Source organism: Diplotaxodon limnothrissa, linkage group LG5 (assembly GCF_057381915.1).
Source record: "Diplotaxodon limnothrissa isolate DT_005_m linkage group LG5, D_limnothrissa_male_GT1.1, whole genome shotgun sequence".
NCBI lineage: Eukaryota > Metazoa > Chordata > Actinopteri > Cichliformes > Cichlidae > Diplotaxodon > Diplotaxodon limnothrissa.
This window is the reverse complement of record NC_140600.1, coordinates 24,153,757-24,176,213: the sequence shown is the minus strand read 5'-3', so window position 1 is coordinate 24,176,213 and position 22,457 is coordinate 24,153,757. Positions and strand designations below refer to the sequence as shown.

Genomic DNA, 22,457 nt, shown 5'->3' with positions numbered 1-22,457 from the left:
TACTAGTGCCTGTTACAGCTGTTTGAGTACTTTGTTCTGGGGATGTTGGAGTAAAACTAGTGCTTTCTGAAGTGACTGTGGAAGGCGAACTGGAGGAAGTCTCTGAAGTTGTTGTGGAATGGTCCATGTTGGTAGTTAGAGTAATTTCATTGGTTGTGACTGGTGGGACAGACTCTGTAGACTGTGTTGTTCCTGTTTGGGTCATTGTTGTAATAGAAGTTGTTGGTGATTCAGGGTGTGCTGATGTCATTGTCTCAGAAGTCTCAAGAGTTGTTGCTTTGTTCTCTGTTGTACTAGTGCCTGTTACAGCTGTTTGAGTACTTTGTTCTGAGTGTGTTGGAGTAAAACTAGTGCTTTCTGAAGTGACTGTGGAAGGCGAACTGGAGGAAGTCTCTGAAGTTGTTGTGGAATGGTCCATGTTTGTATTTAGAGTAATTTCATTGGTTGTGACTGGTGGGACAGACTCTGTAGACTGTGTTGTTCCTGTTTGGGCCATTGTTGTAATAGACGTTGTTGGTGATTGAGGGTGTGCGGATGTCATTGTCTCAGAAGTCTCAAGAGTTGTTGCTTTGTTCTCTGTTGTACCAGTGCCTGTTAAAGCTGTTTGAGTACTTTGTTCTGAGTATGTTGGAGTAAAACTAGTGCTTTCTGAAGTGACTGTGGAAGGCGAACTGGAGGAAGTCTCTGAAGTTGTTGTGGAATGGTCCATGTTGGTAGTTAGAGTAATTTCATTGGTGGTGACTGGTGTGACAGACTCTGTAGACTGTGTTGTTCCTGTTTGGGTCATTGTTGTAATAGAAGTTGTTGGTGATTCAGGGTGTGCGGATGTCATTGTCGCAGAAGTCTCAAGAGTTGTTGCTTTGTTCTCTGTTGTACTAGTGCCTGTTACAGCTGTTTGAGTACTTTGTTCTGGGGATGTTGGAGTAAAACTAGTGCTTTCTGAAGTGACTGTGGAAGGCGAACTGGAGGAAGTCTCTGAAGTTGTTGTGGAATGGTCCATGTTGGTAGCTAGAGTGATCTCATTGGTGGTGACTAGTGGGACAGACACTGTAGACTGTGTTGTTCCTGTTTGGGCCGTTGTTGTAATAGAAGTTGTTGGTGATTCAGGGTGTGCTGATGTCATTGTCTCAGAAGTCTCAAGAGTTGTTGCTTTGTTCTCTGTTGTACTAGTGCCTGTTACAGCTGTTTGAGTACTTTGTTCTGGGTATGTTGGAGTAAAACTAGTGCTTTCTGAAGTGACTGTGGAAGGCGAACTGGAGGAAGTCTCTGAAGTTGTTGTGGAATGGTCCATGTTGGTAGTTAGAGTAATTTCATTAGTTGTGACTGGTGTGACAGACTCTGTAGACTGTGTTGTTCCTGTTTGGGCCATTGCTGTAATGGAAGTAGTTGGTGATTCAGGGTGTGCGGATGTCATTGTCGCAGAAGTCTCAAGAGTTGTTGCTTTGTTCTCTGTTGTACCAGTGCCTGTTACAGCTGTTTGAGTACTTTGTTCTGAGTGTGTTGGAGTAAAACTAGTGCTTTCTGAAGTGACTGTGGAAGGCGAACTGGAGGAAGTCTCTGAAGTTGTTGTGGAATGGTCCATGTTGGTAGTTAGAGTAATTTCATTGTTGGTGACTGGTGGGACAGACTCTGTAGACTGTGTTGTTCCTGTTTGTGCCATTGTTGTAATAGACGTTGTTGGTGATTCAGGGTGTGCGGATGTCATTGTCGCAGAAGTCTCAAGAGTTGTTGCTTTGTTCTCTGTTGTACCAGTGCCTGTTACAGCTGTTTGAGAACTTTCTTCTGGGGGTGTTGGAGTAGAACTAGTGCTTTCTGAAGTGACTGTGGAAGGCGAACTGGAGGAAGTCTCTGAAGTTGTTGTGGAATGGTCCATGTTGGTAGTTAGAGTAATTTCATTGGTTGTGACTGGTGGGACAGACTCTGTAGACTGTGTTGTTCCTGTTTGGGCCATTGTTGTAATAGAAGTTGTTGGTGATTCAGGGTGTGCGGATGTCATTGTCACAGAAGTCTCAAGAGTTGTTGCTTTGTTCTCTGTTGTACTAGTGCCTGTTACAGCTGTTTGAGTACTTTGTTCTGGGGATGTTGGAGTAAAACTAGTGCTTTCTGAAGTGACTGTGGAAGGCGAACTGGAGGAAGTCTCTGAAGTTGTTGTGGAATGGTCCATGTTGGTAGTTAAAGTAATTTCATTGGTTGTGACTGGTGGGACAGACTCTGTAGACTGTGTTGTTCCTGTTTGGGCCATTGTTGTAATAGAAGTTGTTGGTGATTGAGGGTGTGCGGATGTCATTGTCTCAGAAGTCTCAAGAGTTGTTGCTTTGTTCTCTGTTGTACTAGTGCCTGTTACAGCTGTTTGAATACTTTGTTCTGGGGATGTTGGAGTAAAACTAGTGCTTTCTGAAGTGACTGTGGAAGGCGAACTGGAGGAAGTCTCTGAAGTTGTTGTGGAATGGTCCATGTTGGTGGTTAGAGTAATTTCATTGGTTGTGACTGGTGGGACAGACTCTGTAGACTGTGTTGTTCCTGTTTGGGCCATTGTTGTAATAGAAGTTGTTGGTGATTGAGGGTGTGCGGATGTCATTGTCTCAGAAGTCTCAAGAGTTGTTGCTTTGTTCTCTGTTGTACTAGTGCCTGTTACAGCTGTTTGAGTACTTTGTTCTGGGGATGTTGGAGTAAAACTAGTGCTTTCTGAAGTGACTGTGGAAGGCGAACTGGAGGAAGTCTCTGAAGTTGTTGTGGAATGGTCCATGTTGGTAGTTAGAGTAATTTCATTGGTTGTGACTGGTGGGACAGACTCTGTAGACTGTGTTGTTCCTGTTTGGGCCATTGCTGTAATGGAAGTAGTTGGTGATTCAGGGTGTGAGGATGTCATTGTCGCAGAAGTCTCAAGAGTTGTTGCTTTGTTCTCTGTTGTACCAGTGCCTGTTACAGCTGTTTGAGTACTTTGTTCTGGGGATGTTGGAGTAAAACTAGTGCTTTCTGAAGTGACTGTGGAAGGCGAACTGGAGGAAGTCTCTGAAGTTGTTGTGGAATGGTCCATGTTGGTAGTTAGAGTAATTTCATTGGTGGTGACTGGTGGGACAGACTCTGTAGACTGTGTTGTTCCTGTTTGGGTCATTGTTGTAATAGAAGTTGTTGGTGATTCAGGGTGTGCGGATGTCATTGTCTCAGAAGTCTCAAGAGTTGTTGCTTTGTTCTCTGTTGTACTAGTGCCTGTTACAGCTGTTTGAGTACTTTGTTCTGAGTGTGTTGGAGTAAAACTAGTGCTTTCTGAAGTGACTGTGGAAGGCGAACTGGAGGAAGTCTCTGAAGTTGTTGTGGAATGGTCCATGTTGGTAGTTAGAGTAATTTCATTGGTTGTGACTGGTGGGACAGACTCTGTAGACTGTGTTGTTCCTGTTTGGGCCATTGTTATAATAGACGTTGTTGGTGATTCAGGGTGTGCGGATGTCATTGTCGCAGAAGTCTCAAGAGTTGTTGCTTTGTTCTCTGTTGTACTAGTGCCTGTTACAGCTGTTTGAGTACTTTGTTCTGGGGATGTTGGAGTAAAACTAGTGCTTTCTGAAGTGACTGTGGAAGGCGAACTGGAGGAAGTCTCTGAAGTTGTTGTGGAATGGTCCATGTTGGTAGTTAGAGTAATTTCATTGGTTGTGACTGGTGGGACAGACTCTGTAGACTGTGTTGTTCCTGTTTGGGCCATTGTTGTAATAGAAGTTGTTGGTGATTGAGGGTGTGCGGATGTCATTGTCACAGAAGTCTCAAGAGTTGTGGCTTTGTTCTCTGTTGTACTAGTGCCTGTTACAGCTGTTTGAGTACTTTGTTCTGAGTGTGTTGGAGTAAAACTAGTGCTTTCTGAAGTGACTGTGGAAGGCGAACTGGAGGAAGTCTCTGAAGTTGTTGTGGAATGGTCCATGTTGGTAGTTAGAGTAATTTCATTGTTGGTGACTGGTGGGACAGACTCTGTAGACTGTGTTGTTCCTGTTTGGGTCATTGTTGTAATAGAAGTTGTTGGTGATTCAGGGTGTGCTGATGTCATTGTCTCAGAAGTCTCAAGAGTTGTTGCTTTGTTCTCTGTTGTACTAGTGCCTGTTACAGCTGTTTGAGTACTTTGTTCTGAGTGTGTTGGAGTAAAACTAGTGCTTTCTGAAGTGACTGTGGAAGGCGAACTGGAGGAAGTCTCTGAAGTTGTTGTGGAATGGTCCATGTTGGTAGTTAGAGTAATTTCATTGGTGGTGACTGGTGGGACAGACTCTGTAGACTGTGTTGTTCCTGTTTGGGTCATTGTTGTAATAGAAGTTGTTGGTGATTCAGGGTGTGCGGATGTCATTGTCTCAGAAGTCTCAAGAGTTGTTGCTTTGTTCTCTGTTGTAAAAGTGCCTGTTACAGCTGTTTGAGTACTTTGTTCTGGGTATGTTGGAGTAAAACTAGTGCTTTCTGAAGTGACTGTGGAAGGCGAACTGGAGGAAGTCTCTGAAGTTGTTGTGGAATGGTCCATGTTTGTATTTAGAGTAATTTCATTGGTTGTGACTGGTGGGACAGACTCTGTAGACTGTGTTGTTCCTGTTTGGGCCATTGTTGTAATAGACGTTGTTGGTGATTGAGGGTGTGCGGATGTCATTGTCTCAGAAGTCTCAAGAGTTGTTGCTTTGTTCTCTGTTGTACCAGTGCCTGTTAAAGCTGTTTGAGTACTTTGTTCTGAGTGTGTTGGAGTAAAACTAGTGCTTTCTGAAGTGACTGTGGAAGGCGAACTGGAGGAAGTCTCTGAAGTTGTTGTGGAATGGTCCATGTTGGTAGTTAGAGTAATTTCATTGGTGGTGACTGGTGTGACAGACTCTGTAGACTGTGTTGTTCCTGTTTGGGTCATTGTTGTAATAGAAGTTGTTGGTGATTCAGGGTGTGCGGATGTCATTGTCGCAGAAGTCTCAAGAGTTGTTGCTTTGTTCTCTGTTGTACTAGTGCCTGTTACAGCTGTTTGAGTACTTTGTTCTGGGGATGTTGGAGTAAAACTAGTGCTTTCTGAAGTGACTGTGGAAGGCGAACTGGAGGAAGTCTCTGAAGTTGTTGTGGAATGGTCCATGTTGGTAGCTAGAGTGATCTCATTGGTGGTGACTAGTGGGACAGACACTGTAGACTGTGTTGTTCCTGTTTGGGCCGTTGTTGTAATAGAAGTTGTTGGTGATTCAGGGTGTGCTGATGTCATTGTCTCAGAAGTCTCAAGAGTTGTTGCTTTGTTCTCTGTTGTACTAGTGCCTGTTACAGCTGTTTGAGTACTTTGTTCTGGGTATGTTGGAGTAAAACTAGTGCTTTCTGAAGTGACTGTGGAAGGCGAACTGGAGGAAGTCTCTGAAGTTGTTGTGGAATGGTCCATGTTGGTAGTTAGAGTAATTTCATTAGTTGTGACTGGTGTGACAGACTCTGTAGACTGTGTTGTTCCTGTTTGGGCCATTGCTGTAATGGAAGTAGTTGGTGATTCAGGGTGTGAGGATGTCATTGTCGCAGAAGTCTCAAGAGTTGTTGCTTTGTTCTCTGTTGTACCAGTGCCTGTTACAGCTGTTTGAGTACTTTGTTCTGAGTGTGTTGGAGTAAAACTAGTGCTTTCTGAAGTGACTGTGGAAGGCGAACTGGAGGAAGTCTCTGAAGTTGTTGTGGAATGGTCCATGTTGGTAGTTAGAGTAATTTCATTGTTGGTGACTGGTGGGACAGACTCTGTAGACTGTGTTGTTCCTGTTTGTGCCATTGTTGTAATAGACGTTGTTGGTGATTCAGGGTGTGCGGATGTCATTGTCGCAGAAGTCTCAAGAGTTGTTGCTTTGTTCTCTGTTGTACCAGTGCCTGTTACAGCTGTTTGAGAACTTTCTTCTGGGGGTGTTGGAGTAGAACTAGTGCTTTCTGAAGTGACTGTGGAAGGCGAACTGGAGGAAGTCTCTGAAGTTGTTGTGGAATGGTCCATGTTGGTAGTTAGAGTAATTTCATTGGTTGTGACTGGTGGGACAGACTCTGTAGACTGTGTTGTTCCTGTTTGGGCCATTGTTGTAATAGAAGTTGTTGGTGATTCAGGGTGTGCGGATGTCATTGTCACAGAAGTCTCAAGAGTTGTTGCTTTGTTCTCTGTTGTACTAGTGCCTGTTACAGCTGTTTGAGTACTTTGTTCTGGGGATGTTGGAGTAAAACTAGTGCTTTCTGAAGTGACTGTGGAAGGCGAACTGGAGGAAGTCTCTGAAGTTGTTGTGGAATGGTCCATGTTGGTAGTTAAAGTAATTTCATTGGTTGTGACTGGTGGGACAGACTCTGTAGTCTGTGTTGTTCCTGTTTGGGCCATTGTTGTAATAGAAGTTGTTGGTGATTGAGGGTGTGCGGATGTCATTGTCTCAGAAGTCTCAAGAGTTGTTGCTTTGTTCTCTGTTGTACTAGTGCCTGTTACAGCTGTTTGAATACTTTGTTCTGGGGATGTTGGAGTAAAACTAGTGCTTTCTGAAGTGACTGTGGAAGGCGAACTGGAGGAAGTCTCTGAAGTTGTTGTGGAATGGTCCATGTTGGTGGTTAGAGTAATTTCATTGGTTGTGACTGGTGGGACAGACTCTGTAGACTGTGTTGTTCCTGTTTGGGCCATTGTTGTAATAGAAGTTGTTGGTGATTGAGGGTGTGCGGATGTCATTGTCTCAGAAGTCTCAAGAGTTGTTGCTTTGTTCTCTGTTGTACTAGTGCCTGTTACAGCTGTTTGAGTACTTTGTTCTGGGGATGTTGGAGTAAAACTAGTGCTTTCTGAAGTGACTGTGGAAGGCGAACTGGAGGAAGTCTCTGAAGTTGTTGTGGAATGGTCCATGTTGGTAGTTAGAGTAATTTCATTGGTTGTGACTGGTGGGACAGACTCTGTAGACTGTGTTGTTCCTGTTTGGGCCATTGCTGTAATGGAAGTAGTTGGTGATTCAGGGTGTGAGGATGTCATTGTCGCAGAAGTCTCAAGAGTTGTTGCTTTGTTCTCTGTTGTACCAGTGCCTGTTACAGCTGTTTGAGTACTTTGTTCTGGGGATGTTGGAGTAAAACTAGTGCTTTCTGAAGTGACTGTGGAAGGCGAACTGGAGGAAGTCTCTGAAGTTGTTGTGGAATGGTCCATGTTGGTAGTTAGAGTAATTTCATTGTTGGTGACTGGTGGGACAGACTCTGTAGACTGTGTTGTTCCTGTTTGGGTCATTGTTGTAATAGAAGTTGTTGGTGATTCAGGGTGTGCTGATGTCATTGTCGCAGAAGTCTCAAGAGTTGTGGCTTTGTTCTCTGTTGTACTAGTGCCTGCTACAGCTGTTTGAGTACTTTGTTCTGGGTATGTTGGAGTAAAACTAGTGCTTTCTGAAGTGACTGTGGAAGGCGAACTGGAGGAAGTCTCTGAAGTTGTTGTGGAATGGTCCATGTTGGTAGTTAGAGTAATTTCATTGGTGGTGACTGGTGGGACAGACTCTGTAGACTGTGTTGTTCCTGTTTGGGTCATTGTTGTAATAGAAGTTGTTGGTGATTCAGGGTGTGCGGATGTCATTGTCGCAGAAGTCTCAAGAGTTGTTGCTTTGTTCTCTGTTGTACCAGTGCCTGTTACAGCTGTTTGAGTACTTTGTTCTGAGTGTGTTGGAGTAAAACTAGTGCTTTCTGAAGTGACTGTGGAAGGCGAACTGGAGGAAGTCTCTGAAGTTGTTGTGGAATGGTCCATGTTGGTAGTTAAAGTAATTTCATTGGTTGTGACTGGTGGGACAGACTCTGTAGTCTGTGTTGTTCCTGTTTGGGCCATTGTTGTAATAGAAGTTGTTGGTGATTGAGGGTGTGCGGATGTCATTGTCTCAGAAGTCTCAAGAGTTGTTGCTTTGTTCTCTGTTGTACTAGTGCCTGTTACAGCTGTTTGAATACTTTGTTCTGGGGATGTTGGAGTAAAACTAGTGCTTTCTGAAGTGACTGTGGAAGGCGAACTGGAGGAAGTCTCTGAAGTTGTTGTGGAATGGTCCATGTTGGTGGTTAGAGTAATTTCATTGGTTGTGACTGGTGGGACAGACTCTGTAGACTGTGTTGTTCCTGTTTGGGCCATTGTTGTAATAGAAGTTGTTGGTGATTGAGGGTGTGCGGATGTCATTGTCTCAGAAGTCTCAAGAGTTGTTGCTTTGTTCTCTGTTGTACTAGTGCCTGTTACAGCTGTTTGAGTACTTTGTTCTGGGGATGTTGGAGTAAAACTAGTGCTTTCTGAAGTGACTGTGGAAGGCGAACTGGAGGAAGTCTCTGAAGTTGTTGTGGAATGGTCCATGTTGGTAGTTAGAGTAATTTCATTGGTTGTGACTGGTGGGACAGACTCTGTAGACTGTGTTGTTCCTGTTTGGGCCATTGCTGTAATGGAAGTAGTTGGTGATTCAGGGTGTGAGGATGTCATTGTCGCAGAAGTCTCAAGAGTTGTTGCTTTGTTCTCTGTTGTACCAGTGCCTGTTACAGCTGTTTGAGTACTTTGTTCTGGGGATGTTGGAGTAAAACTAGTGCTTTCTGAAGTGACTGTGGAAGGCGAACTGGAGGAAGTCTCTGAAGTTGTTGTGGAATGGTCCATGTTGGTAGTTAGAGTAATTTCATTGTTGGTGACTGGTGGGACAGACTCTGTAGACTGTGTTGTTCCTGTTTGGGTCATTGTTGTAATAGAAGTTGTTGGTGATTCAGGGTGTGCTGATGTCATTGTCGCAGAAGTCTCAAGAGTTGTGGCTTTGTTCTCTGTTGTACTAGTGCCTGCTACAGCTGTTTGAGTACTTTGTTCTGGGTATGTTGGAGTAAAACTAGTGCTTTCTGAAGTGACTGTGGAAGGCGAACTGGAGGAAGTCTCTGAAGTTGTTGTGGAATGGTCCATGTTGGTAGTTAGAGTAATTTCATTGGTGGTGACTGGTGGGACAGACTCTGTAGACTGTGTTGTTCCTGTTTGGGTCATTGTTGTAATAGAAGTTGTTGGTGATTCAGGGTGTGCGGATGTCATTGTCGCAGAAGTCTCAAGAGTTGTTGCTTTGTTCTCTGTTGTACCAGTGCCTGTTACAGCTGTTTGAGTACTTTGTTCTGAGTGTGTTGGAGTAAAACTAGTGCTTTCTGAAGTGACTGTGGAAGGCGAACTGGAGGAAGTCTCTGAAGTTGTTGTGGAATGGTCCATGTTGGTAGTTAGAGTAATTTCATTGTTGGTGACTGGTGTGACAGACTCTGTAGACTGTGTTGTTCCTGTTTGGGCCATTGCTGTAATAGAAGTAGTTGGTGATTGAGGGTGTGCGGATGTCATTGTCTCAGAAGTCTCAAGAGTTGTTGCTTTGTTCTCTGTTGTACTAGTGCCTGTTACAGCTGTTTGAGTACTTTGTTCTGGGGATGTTGGAGTAAAACTAGTGCTTTCTGAAGTGACTGTGGAAGGCGAACTGGAGGAAGTCTCTGAAGTTGTTGTGGAATGGTCCATGTTGGTAGCTAGAGTGATCTCATTGGTGGTGACTAGTGGGACAGACACTGTAGACTGTGTTGTTCCTGTTTGGGCCGTTGTTGTAATAGAAGTTGTTGGTGATTCAGGGTGTGCTGATGTCATTGTCTCAGAAGTCTCAAGAGTTGTTGCTTTGTTCTCTGTTGTACTAGTGCCTGTTACAGCTGTTTGAGTACTTTGTTCTGGGGATGTTGGAGTAAAACTAGTGCTTTCTGAAGTGACTGTGGAAGGCGAACTGGAGGAAGTCTCTGAAGTTGTTGTGGAATGGTCCATGTTGGTAGTTAGAGTAATTTCATTAGTTGTGACTGGTGGGACAGACTCTGTAGACTGTGTTGTTCCTGTTTGGGCCATTGCTGTAATGGAAGTAGTTGGTGATTCAGGGTGTGAGGATGTCATTGTCGCAGAAGTCTCAAGAGTTGTTGCTTTGTTCTCTGTTGTACCAGTGCCTGTTACAGCTGTTTGAGTACTTTGTTCTGAGTGTGTTGGAGTAAAACTAGTGCTTTCTGAAGTGACTGTGGAAGGCGAACTGGAGGAAGTCTCTGAAGTTGTTGTGGAATGGTCCATGTTGGTAGTTAGAGTAATTTCATTGTTGGTGACTGGTGGGACAGACTCTGTAGACTGTGTTGTTCCTGTTTGGGTCATTGTTGTAATAGAAGTTGTTGGTGATTCAGGGTGTGCTGATGTCATTGTCGCAGAAGTCTCAAGAGTTGTGGCTTTGTTCTCTGTTGTACTAGTGCCTGTTACAGCTGTTTGAGTACTTTGTTCTGGGTATGTTGGAGTAAAACTAGTGCTTTCTGAAGTGACTGTGGAAGGCGAACTGGAGGAAGTCTCTGAAGTTGTTGTGGAATGGTCCATGTTGGTAGCTAGAGTGATCTCATTGGTGGTGACTAGTGGGACAGACACTGTAGACTGTGTTGTTCCTGTTTGGGCCGTTGTTGTAATAGAAGTTGTTGGTGATTCAGGGTGTGCTGATGTCATTGTCTCAGAAGTCTCAAGAGTTGTTGCTTTGTTCTCTGTTGTACTAGTGCCTGTTACAGCTGTTTGAGTACTTTGTTCTGGGGATGTTGGAGTAAAACTAGTGCTTTCTGAAGTGACTGTGGAAGGCGAACTGGAGGAAGTCTCTGAAGTTGTTGTGGAATGGTCCATGTTGGTAGTTAGAGTAATTTCATTGGTGGTGACTGGTGGGACAGACTCTGTAGACTGTGTTGTTCCTGTTTGGGTCATTGTTGTAATAGAAGTTGTTGGTGATTCAGGGTGTGCGGATGTCATTGTCGCAGAAGTCTCAAGAGTTGTTGCTTTGTTCTCTGTTGTACCAGTGCCTGTTACAGCTGTTTGAGTACTTTGTTCTGAGTGTGTTGGAGTAAAACTAGTGCTTTCTGAAGTGACTGTGGAAGGCGAACTGGAGGAAGTCTCTGAAGTTGTTGTGGAATGGTCCATGTTGGTAGCTAGAGTGATCTCATTGGTGGTGACTAGTGGGACAGACACTGTAGACTGTGTTGTTCCTGTTTGGGCCGTTGTTGTAATAGAAGTTGTTGGTGATTCAGGGTGTGCTGATGTCATTGTCTCAGAAGTCTCAAGAGTTGTTGCTTTGTTCTCTGTTGTACTAGTGCCTGTTACAGCTGTTTGAGTACTTTGTTCTGGGGATGTTGGAGTAAAACTAGTGCTTTCTGAAGTGACTGTGGAAGGCGAACTGGAGGAAGTCTCTGAAGTTGTTGTGGAATGGTCCATGTTGGTAGTTAGAGTAATTTCATTAGTTGTGACTGGTGGGACAGACTCTGTAGACTGTGTTGTTCCTGTTTGGGCCATTGCTGTAATGGAAGTAGTTGGTGATTCAGGGTGTGAGGATGTCATTGTCGCAGAAGTCTCAAGAGTTGTTGCTTTGTTCTCTGTTGTACCAGTGCCTGTTACAGCTGTTTGAGTACTTTGTTCTGAGTGTGTTGGAGTAAAACTAGTGCTTTCTGAAGTGACTGTGGAAGGCGAACTGGAGGAAGTCTCTGAAGTTGTTGTGGAATGGTCCATGTTGGTAGTTAGAGTAATTTCATTGGTGGTGACTGGTGGGACAGACTCTGTAGACTGTGTTGTTCCTGTTTGGGTCATTGTTGTAATAGAAGTTGTTGGTGATTCAGGGTGTGCGGATGTCATTGTCTCAGAAGTCTCAAGAGTTGTTGCTTTGTTCTCTGTTGTACTAGTGCCTGTTACAGCTGTTTGAGTACTTTGTTCTGAGTGTGTTGGAGTAAAACTAGTGCTTTCTGAAGTGACTGTGGAAGGCGAACTGGAGGAAGTCTCTGAAGTTGTTGTGGAATGGTCCATGTTGGTAGCTAGAGTGATCTCATTGGTGGTGACTAGTGGGACAGACACTGTAGACTGTGTTGTTCCTGTTTGGGCCATTGTTGTAATAGAAGTCGTTGATGATTCAGGTTGTGCAGATCCGATTGTCGCAGAAGTCTGAAGAGTTGTGGCTTTGTTCTCTGTTGTACTAGTGCCTGTTACAGCTGTTTGAGTACTTTGTTCTGGGGATGTTGGAGTAAAACTAGTGCTTTCTGAAGTGACTGTGGAAGGTGAACTGGAGGAAGTCTCTGAAGTTGTTGTGGAATGGTCCATGTTTGTAGTTAGAGTAATTTCATTGGTGGTGACTGGTGGGACAGACTCTGTAGACTGTGTTGTCCCTGTTTGGGCCATTGTTGTAATAGAAGTTGTTGATGATTCAGGGTGTGCGGATCCGATTGTCGCAGAAGTCTCAAGAGGTGTTGCTTTGTTCTCTGTTGTACTAGTGCCTGTTACAGCTGTTTGAGTACTTTGTTCAGGGGATCTTTGAGCAAAACTAGCGGTTTCCAATGTGAATCTTACTGAAGAGAGTGAGCTTGATTTTTGTTGATTCACATTTATGCTATTAAGTTGAATTTCTGAAACAATGCTTTTATTCCTTGCAAACTTAATATTTAAGAGACTCTTCCCCTTATAGTTGTCCAGAATTTGTGGATGTGGCAATGTTTTGTTTTCTTGATCTTCTTTATTTTGATATCCTGTTGAAGGAGACAGTGTTTAAAAAACTATTTGTCAATGCACTTTAAAACAAATCCCATCACATTTGGAAATTCATGTCAAGATTTATGACAACTGAGACAGCCATTGTTCAAACTGTGAGAAAGTTGTCCTTTGATTGTTTACTTGACAATTTAATCCTCTGCCCAACAATGTAGCCATAAAGTTCAAATTCGAGTTAGTTCTGATGGTAGAGTCACATCAGACATATCAACTGTTTTCTTTACCATTGGTTTCTGAATGTGTGAATTTGAAACAACTTCTGAAGCACTTTTCAGATTCTGAGGTTAAAAATGTGATTCTTGAACACATACCATTTAGAATTCTAAAGAATATAGATATTGTTTTTTCATACATGTGAACCCTGCAATAGACTATAACCTATCCTGCTTCTTGTCCTATGACCACTGAAATTGCTTCCCCCACTGCAATCTTTCATTTTGTTAAGTGGATGGATAAGGTCATTCCACCATTAGACAATTTTTAAATAGGGGCAAATTCATGGCTACACTCAATTATATGTAACCTCACAGCAGAGGTGGGACCAAGTCATTGTTTTGCAAGTCTCAAGTAAGTCTCAAGTCTTTATCCTCAAGTCTCAAGTCAAGTCTCAAGTAATGTCAGGCAAGTCAGAGTCGAGTCTCAAGTCACTGGTGTAAAAGTCCGAGTCAAGTCACAAGTCTGAAATTTTGAATTTCAAGTCCTTTCGAGTCTTTAAAAAAAAAAAAAGAAAAAAGTATGTTGCAGTTATGCTAAATGTAAATATTAGACCATGTAATTTTTAAATCTGTGTTTTTCTCAACACATGACAAAATAGTGAACTTAGAAAATATACACAAATTGTGAAATTGCACCTCTTTAAAATGCAGCTCAATTAAACCTAGCTCCAAGAATAATTTTCACCGACAGTTCTGAGATAAGCTGCATGTTATTCTTGGATGCGGTTGTAGGACCGGTGTTGTGCCAAAAAGTGATTGTCTGCCAAAAACTGATTTCCGGTATTTGCCAAAAAGCGATTGCTCATATTTAAAGTGCTATAAGTAACTTGTTGGGCTATAATATGTTAAACATATGTCAAATGCATCCCTTATGGATGACATAAAGTCATCTTGAGCCACAAACAACATTCGTGTAGCAAGATACAAGCCGCAATCAGTTTTTGGCAGCGACTTTTATATAACCTTTATTTATGCAGTAAAAAAAATCTCATTAACATTAAAAATGTATTTTGTAAGAGTAAGTTGCCCAACAGGACAGCAGAAATGGCAGCAAATATTACAATAGTTCTGTAAAAATATTTTAAGTGGGGATAAAGGACCGGATTGGTTATAATGTAAGTACAAGTTGTAAAGATACTTAAAAAACAGATAATTTTTTAATTCTTTATGTAACCCCTTTGTATCCCCTGTTCACCGAAGTCTATTTACGAACATACGTAAAGATATTACACATAAAAAATACACAGAAACACTGGAAATCAGTTTTTGGCAGACAATCACTTTTTGGCACAACACCGGCTTTAAAATCGCATGACAAAAATATCATATACATTAAAAAAACTGCATCACCAACGTAGCCTGGACAACATTTGCTAGTTAGATGAAGTCAGCTATCTCATCGTAGCATATTTATATGCATATTTATAATTATACGGTTCTTGTGAGTGCATACACTCGTGAAGTTTAGTAACTTCCGGTCACTGCAACAAGCCCAGGTACAGTTTACCGACGGATGGGTACAGGACCTTGAAATGCACCGTGTAGAAAGTAAAGACCATCGTACGTATCATAAGTTTACCAGTCTCACAAATAGTCTTCATAAATACACATTCGTTATCCGTTTATTAATATAACCTTTGAGCTTAACGGTAATTAATTAGTAGTGGAAATAATTTCTGGTACGCCTTACAGAAATGTAGCAGTGACAATAATATTGTATGCTGTAATCGCACTGGACAATTAGTGATACAAAACAACTGTTTTATTCTGTGAATAAAAGTATATGTTTTTGTCAATGTACCATAATAACAGAAGCGAAACGCAATATTGTGTCAGGACAATTCACTATTTATGCACAATAAATAAAGGAGCATAGCGCGACAATTTCTGTTCAGCGCCAGACTTGCTTGTAACCTATATCACCAATTATGTTATGAAAATGACGCATTAACTACAACAGCAGACTGACCTTCGTGTAAATGCTTGGAGCAGACTAACCTGTGAGCTGGAGTGTTCTGGGACGTTATATTTGATCTTTGAATGGCTGCAATCCAGGCCATCCGTCGCCTGTTTGTTACTTCGGAAACATGGCTCGAACAATTTCTCTTCAACGACGTAATCCGATAACAACCGATCTCTTTACCCGTCGGCTTCCCGTGGCTGTCATGCGACCGGCTATTGCAGTTAATAATACAACAGCTTCTTGACATTTTTGTGTTTCTTTTTATCGCTGTGTGACTGATTTCAATTGAAAGCCTGCGTGCGCTAGTACCGCTTGCCACGAGTTCCCAGAATCCTTTGCGGTTCTACCCGTGAATGACGTCACATTTTCAATCTCTATATAATATGCATGTTAAATTTTATATTTGGGGTAAAATATCAAGTCTTTTCAAGTAAACCGGTTCAAGTCCAATTCAAGTCCCAAGTCATTGGTGTAAAAGTCCAAGTCAAGTCACAAGTCTTAGAACATTTTTTCAAGTCAAGTCTAAAGTCATAAAATTAATGACTCGAGTCTGACTCGAGTCCAAGTCATGTGACTCGAGTCCACACCTCTGCCTCACAGTAGTTGCCCATCAACTGATCATCAGCTAGCAATGCAGCAACATAAAAAATAAAGTAAACCTACTACAGAAGAGACGCAAACAGTGGAAAACCGCTGTTTACAATGGCTGAGTCAGCCGTAATGTAGAACGACTTAAGGCCATTCACGCAAAACAGTGCAAAGCAGGTAAAGCATTATATTAAGAATTATGTGTACAGAAATACACTCCAACGTTCTGCAGGTCTATTAATAAGTAGCTTGAAATTTTCTTGAAGGAAGTTCAACCATTTGGTGAATTCCATGATTTAATTTGTTTTTTCCATCATGATTACAACTGTTTATTGTGGTACAAATGAATAACTATTCTTCCAACACTGATTTGTGCAGAAATTACTTATCTCTGGTACATAATGTCCATAAAATGCTTATATTCTTATCAGACATTTTCTTCAGTATTTAACTGAATATGCCAATCACTCTCTGGTCTGTTTCACTTGCTACTTTTTCTTTATTATATGAAATTTAAGTTTAACCCATGAAACCATACATTCCAGTCTGATTGATTTACAGTTATGCATCTGTAAATCTGCAAGTGTGGCACAGATTTTTTTGAATAATAGCTTCATCAGATGTATTTAATAAAATATTCATTCAAATGACTTGAAATTAAAAGAAAAACACAAAAAACACAGAAATTATATTTTGGCTGTATTTCTTTCTTTAAAAATAAGAAATCCATTTATCTCATATTAGCTTTAACCGCTGTGAAAGGAGTAAAATATATGCTCACACCAAGAAGCAGTCATTCTATTTGCTGGTGTTTTAAATTATATTTACAGTTATTCCCAAAGAACTACCACTACTAAAATTAATTGTCACAACATTTCAGTGGCAAAGATGTATTTCCCATGAGCATGCCTAACAAGTATATATATATATATATATATATATATATATATATATATATATATATATATATATATATATAGATAGATAGATAGATAGATAGATAGATAGATAGATAGATAGATAGATAGATAGATCTTTTTAAAAAAAACCTCACACTTACCTTTGTTTTGTGCAAAAAACACACATAATGCAATGAGCACTATGACCACCAAAATAAGTACTATAAGAAAGGTGAAATCCCTCCTCCGGCCATAGAATTGCAGCTGAGTCCACCTTGTCATTTTCCTGTGCATTCAGATGATAATTCCAAACATGAAAATATGAGATATTTCAAGCTCTATAATGTCTTTTACTCCATAAATACATGTAGGCAGACTGTTGTTACATGCTGTGTAATTTTCAGACTGGCAGTATACTGCTTACAATATCCTGTCTAAATTGTCTGTTATTTTATAGCTATGCTCCTGTCAGCACTTGCAAGCCCTATAAACACTTACCTGTTAGTATCGGATCCACTGTATGTCTCATCAGGGATCAACTGGTCAGCTTAGGCGGTTACTGATTGTCCCCTCCCTAAGCAAACTTTTTTATGTACTGTGGTATGGCATTGCAATCATTTATGAAGTTCCTTGGAACTCACACCCTGTATATGATACTTTCGAAAGTCCAGAAAACTGACTCAAGTGAGATCAACAAGGTGTAGGTGGGTGAGGCTGGGTTTGGATAGATGTGATTTTCTTTTCTTTCTTTCTTTTTAAACCAGTATTGGATGTAGCCAATGCTACACTGCTAACCACTGTTTAGTGTCACTAATTATACACTTATTGTTTTCAAATGAATGTTCCTATGTACTGTCAAAGGACAGAAAAATATTTAACAAGATAAATTCTTTTAAATTTGCTTTAAAAACCCACTTGTTTCAAGTTATGTGTTATTTACGTAACACTATATCAGTGCATATACTGTATGTGTTCACATTTATTTAGCACCTTTATAGACTCACCGATCACTAAAAGCTTTAGACGTCTGTATGTTTAGTGTCTTCTAGAATAGCAAGTTTATATTCCCGCTGTTTATCCATCATGTGACTTTTTTTTAACTTTCTTAAGGATTTTACAGGAAATCAACTAATGGTACTTACATCATGTAAATTTAAGTTATGAAGTGATTATTAAGAGAAATGCACTGTTGTATTAGAACAGCTATTAAAATTAGCGTTTTTTTAATGTATTTGGCAACTAGTCTTTTATATTCCTTGTTTTTAACAGTTACTTTAATTCTCTTTTGACACTCAACACATGATGGTGAGCATGACTAACTCTTTACTCTTTAGAAATGTTATAAATGAGACTTATAGATAAGATGTTTAAATGACGGAATAAAGCCTTTTTAAAAATAGAAAGGTAAACATGATCCCACATGATTAAAAATGGATCTCAATAGCAGCAAGAATAAAAAAGCTGCGATGAGATTAAACACAATAGTTTCTGAGTTTAACGTCATAAGACATTTAGTCCACACCTCTGTTTGCTTTTAGAAAATAATTTCTGAAACACTACTCAACAAGAAATATTTTTGTTTGATATGTCATGGAAGACTGCACTTTTTGTTTCAACTGTTTTAATTAAGAACAATAATTCAAAGTTACACGGGTTGCCCTGCGGCTCAACCAAGTCACTTTTATTCCACAGTCCTGAAGGAAGTCAAGCAATATCAAAAGCCGCAATACTTCAGTTGTGGAATTGTTTATGCTGTATTTTCAAATGGTCACCTGGGCGTTGTCAAGTGGGTACTAACTCACATCAGTATTCTTATCACTGCCTGACTGACGCATGCCATAGTGGTGCAGTATTGACCAATCCAAGATAAAAAAAAAAAACATTAAAGTCTTAGCATGCGACACACAGAATAAGCAGCTGTTTTAAAAAAAAAAAAGTCACTGCTTATTATGAACTTTGGTCCGGTTACATCATTAATGGCGGTCCTTTGGTTTTTTTTTAAAACAAAGAATAGTGACTATATCTACAAATTGGAGTGTTTATGTCGCAAAAGATGATGAACGTGAGCTTTGCTGTGCTCTGCAAGTAATAATACAAATCAGTGTTGCACGTATAAATCCATTGATATCTGAATTCGATCTGTAAATATTGAATGAGAAACTGTTGCTATGCTGTTTAATTTAAAACAGAAAAAGGACTGCTGCAAAGTGGTTCCAAAAACAGAGCCTGGCTTTACGTGACGTGTCCCAAGCCATAAAGTGTCATGACACAGTCAGCAAACACAGGGGTGGAGAATTATCAATTAAACTCCGGCAGCAATCATACTAACAAACGCACCCTTTTTTTTTTTTTTTTTATTACTTTCTATTTGATACAACTGATTGTGTGCAGATTCAAATACACAAAGGATGAGAAAAGAAGAATGAACACTGACCAAAGAAGGATGGAATGATTTCAATATTTATGAATCCATTTCAAAGTAAACAAAACAAACTGATATTCATTAAAAATGCTTTGTTAGCGTGAATAAGCAATAAAGGCCTTCGTTAAGACACAGGATAATAAATACAATCTGCAACTAAACCCCAAACAGACGCAGTTATATTGAAATACTTTAATTAGGTCTCATAAAACACCATATGCAAACTGCTGCTGTCTAAAATTATATAACTGTATTAAAGAAAAAGATGCAATTTTATGAAGCATCTGATCAAAAATTAATCACATGAAGAAGCTACTGACAGAGCCAAAACTACAATATGACATATTTTGAGTTTTCATGAACAGTTCACACAGCAAGTCAAATTAGTGAGTTATTTTTCAAAATAATTGTGGCAACTGGATGGTCACGCAAAGTCCACAGCTTTAACTCTCAACATCAGCCTGCTTCTGTCCCTCTTTCGGAGATTCCTCTGTTTCTGTTTCTGTCTCCATTTGGGCTCCTCGGCGCTCTGCCTCTGTTATTGTCATGGGGTGAAGAGGGAAAAATCCGGCCAACCCTACAAAAGATAGGTGAAGACGACAACATTCACAATAAGTATTTCAAACAATACAGAGGAGACAGGTAAATATCCTAACATCTTCTTTAACTTAAGGATAATGACTAAAAAAAGGATAATAAAAAAGAGATAGTATTATCTAAATACTGACAATTTTCACTTTGTGTTTTCAGTAGGAATTTACAATCTATTGATGCTAATGTCATCTGAGGGCACAGCAAACACATCACAGTGCAAAAGTCGTAATTTAGAGTGTGTACAAAGCAATTAAAGATTACAAAACCTGGTGAAGAAAAAGTAATAAAATGCTAAATAAATATTGTCTAATAGGTGTAGATGCCTACAAAAAAAAAATCAGGCGTAAACCAGTTCTCAGGAACAGAATGACAATAAAATTTCCCAATGATGAAGACTTCAAAAGAACACGTTTATGCAGCAAATACACACCCAGGAGTTTGGCAACCGGCTTTGTAGGGTGTGCTCCACATCCAATCCAATACTTGATTCGGTCGAAATTGAAACTGACAAGTTTCTCGTTGTAGATGTTCAGAAGCGGGTCGTAGGAACCCAGCTGCTCAATATATTTACCATCTCTTGCCCTTTTGTTGTAAGCTGCCACAATGCGATAAAATGGTCTGTTAGCCTGTTTGTGGCCCGCAAGAGCGAATCGAATCACAATGTGACCTCCGTGGTACTTCTTTAGTAGGAGTGATGCTAAAGAAGAAAATAAGCATCAAAAGCATTGTCAAAGACAGGAAAACATGACTTTCTTTAATTGTTACATACCCATATATGTAAGTATATGTTATACTATTATAGGCATTCAACTACCAAATACAGAAACACATTAAAATCTTACTTAGCACCCACTGTTGTCAACATCTTTGCTGCTTTAAACAAAATTACTTTCTTAAACAATATGAAGCAATGGGAAGACCAAATTTGAAAAGTTCTCTTGCATTTTATTTTTGTTATGTATTCAGGTTTTGTTGAATCCGTTGCTTTTCCCCTTTTTCGTGAAACAATCCCTGCTTCTGCCCTGCACATAAACTCTACTTATATTAAATGTTCTAACTAAGATTAACCTGTTTTAGAGGCAAATATAGCCCAGTATTGCTTCTCATGTGAAAGGATTTAGTTCTTTATGCATTTTACATAAATTTTAATCATTCTAATTGTTTCTAATAATTTCTAATTGTTTGAAGGAAAAAGAAGAAGAATTGAACAGTAAACCATGATTTTTGTTTCTTAGCATAATTCATATTAATAACCTTTGCATGACTTTACTTGCATTTAATCAACCCCACTAAGTGCATGTCTTTGGACTGTGGGAGGAAGTCGGCATACCCAGAGAGAACCCACTCAAACACGTGGACACAGAAACTTAGGATATTCTTGCTGTGAGACAACAGTGCTAACCACCATGACAGCATGCTGCCAACTAAAAAGTGTAATGTTCTCATATACTCTGACAATAAGCGTGATATTTACAAAAAAAAAAAAAAAAAAGACATACTGGTATGCTGTCAAAATAATTTTGAACTTAAGCAATTGTGTTACACTAATTGCACTACTCAGTTTTGCAGTTGTAGTTTGTATAGTTTTCTAAGACTTTGTGTAACTTTTCTTTCGTTACTTTTTATCTTTTTTGCAGCTGATAAAAGTGTAATCTATGACGCAAATTGCGCAAATTTACCAAACAATGAACTCATTGTCATGCTCAAGAAACTAGTTTGAGAGGATCTGAGCTTTGCCCCAAAGTGAGTCTGAGCAATCAGAAGATGGGTACACTGTGGTCTTAAAGGGATGGACACGATCAACAACAATGTTCAGGTACACTGGCATTTAAATTATGCTCAATTAGTACAAAGGGGCCTGAAAATGAGCTGAGAAAATGTCTCCCATACAATTCCACCATCACCAACAGCCATTGGTACAAGGCAGGATGGATCCATGTTTGCATGTTGTTTACAACAAATTCTGAGCCCAGATCTTCTATTTTCCAATTTTGGTGAGTCCATGTGAAGTGTAGCTTCAGATTCCTGTTCTTAGCTAAGAGTAAATGGGAATCAGTGTGATCTGCTGCTGCTCTGGCCCATCTGCTTCAAGGTTCAACGTGTTTTACATTACACACGTTCTCCTACATGTTCTCCCCCCCAAAATATTCAGACCAGCCCATCTGGCACCAACACCTATGCCACATTCTTCCACATTCTGATGCTCGGTTTGAACAGGTCTACCCATATGGAAAATAAACAGTAAAAACTTATAAAAGACTCGCATAAGATAGGGCCTGCTTCATATAGTGAATCATATAGGCTTATATGATTTACTCATGAAAGTGGCCACTTTCTCATTACTTTCATATATTGTTTTAGTACATATTCAAAACATACAAGTTTCATTTATATAATTTTTCAAGGGATCTTATGTGTGTTTTCACTCTTGTATGCTTTTCATACAAGTTTCACACAAGACAGATACAAACTTTATAAGATTTATATATATCTTTTCCATATGGGTATATGCCCACATGGATAGAGTTTCTGCCATGTGATTGGCACATTAGAGATTTGCATTAATAAGCCGTATACCTAAAAAGAAAAAAAAAGGTATGATGGTGAGAATTATAGGGTCGAGTTCATACTGACCACAACAATGGGGGGGGAAGCCTGTTAAGACTTGGATACTCACATAAATGTACCATGGTGTCTGCGGAAATATCCTGCAATAGGCAAAGAGTCACATTTAAAACAAAGTGTAAATAGCTATATTTTATAAATAACACATGACTGTTAATAATCCTGAAAAATATAATTAAACCACATCCGAAGAAAACCTGACTTTGCACAGGCTCTCCCGTTTTAAGAGCGATGGGTTTGAAAAATAAAAATAAGCAAAACTTACCTCAGAGGACGCGTGTAGGACGTAAAGACAAATCTTTTCAGATGCCGCCGCTTTTTAACTCCTTGCACAGATGATGTATTAAACGATAAGAAGCGTATGTTTTCCCCCGGAGAGACAGTGTGACTTTCCTTTAGGGCGCCGCCATGTTTTAAAAGGAAGTTACGTACGGCGGCGTAATTTCATCCCCGGGACGCTAGATGGCGGAGTGGCATTGCTGTCCGCTGAACCACCGTCTACAGAAGGCCCGCACCAGCTATTAATCTGTGCAAGAAAACTAAAGTTAGTAGGGGAGTTCATGTATCAAACTGCAGTATTTCCTGAGTCATTCTGGAGAAAAGACAGCCTGTGAAGTGCCTCTAGAACGGCAATGTAAGTAATTACACA

The 22,457-nt window shown here is 40.2% G+C and overlaps 1 protein-coding gene across 1 annotated transcript; it reads right to left on the bottom strand.

The window, feature by feature from the left end:
- Positions 1-18,795: 18,795 nt before the first annotated feature.
- Positions 18,796-22,208, bottom strand: mrps16 (mitochondrial ribosomal protein S16). The gene is made up of 4 exons (XM_085354311.1): positions 22,074-22,208; positions 21,861-21,891; positions 19,614-19,880; positions 18,796-19,166 (listed from the first exon to the last, which is right to left on the bottom strand). The coding sequence occupies exons 2-4, from the start codon at positions 21,871-21,873 to the stop codon at positions 19,033-19,035; spliced, it is 414 nt and encodes a 137-aa protein (XP_085210437.1). The 5' UTR covers positions 21,874-21,891; positions 22,074-22,208; the 3' UTR covers positions 18,796-19,032.
- Between the last annotated feature and the right edge of the window lie 249 nt (positions 22,209-22,457).

Excerpts from the sequence above, each read along its gene's own strand:
- mrps16 (XM_085354311.1), bottom strand. Across the intron at positions 19,167-19,613 it reads GCCGGTTGCCAAACTCCTGG|GGTTGGCCGGATTTTTCCCT; the intron begins GTGTGTATTTGC and ends TATCTTTTGTAG.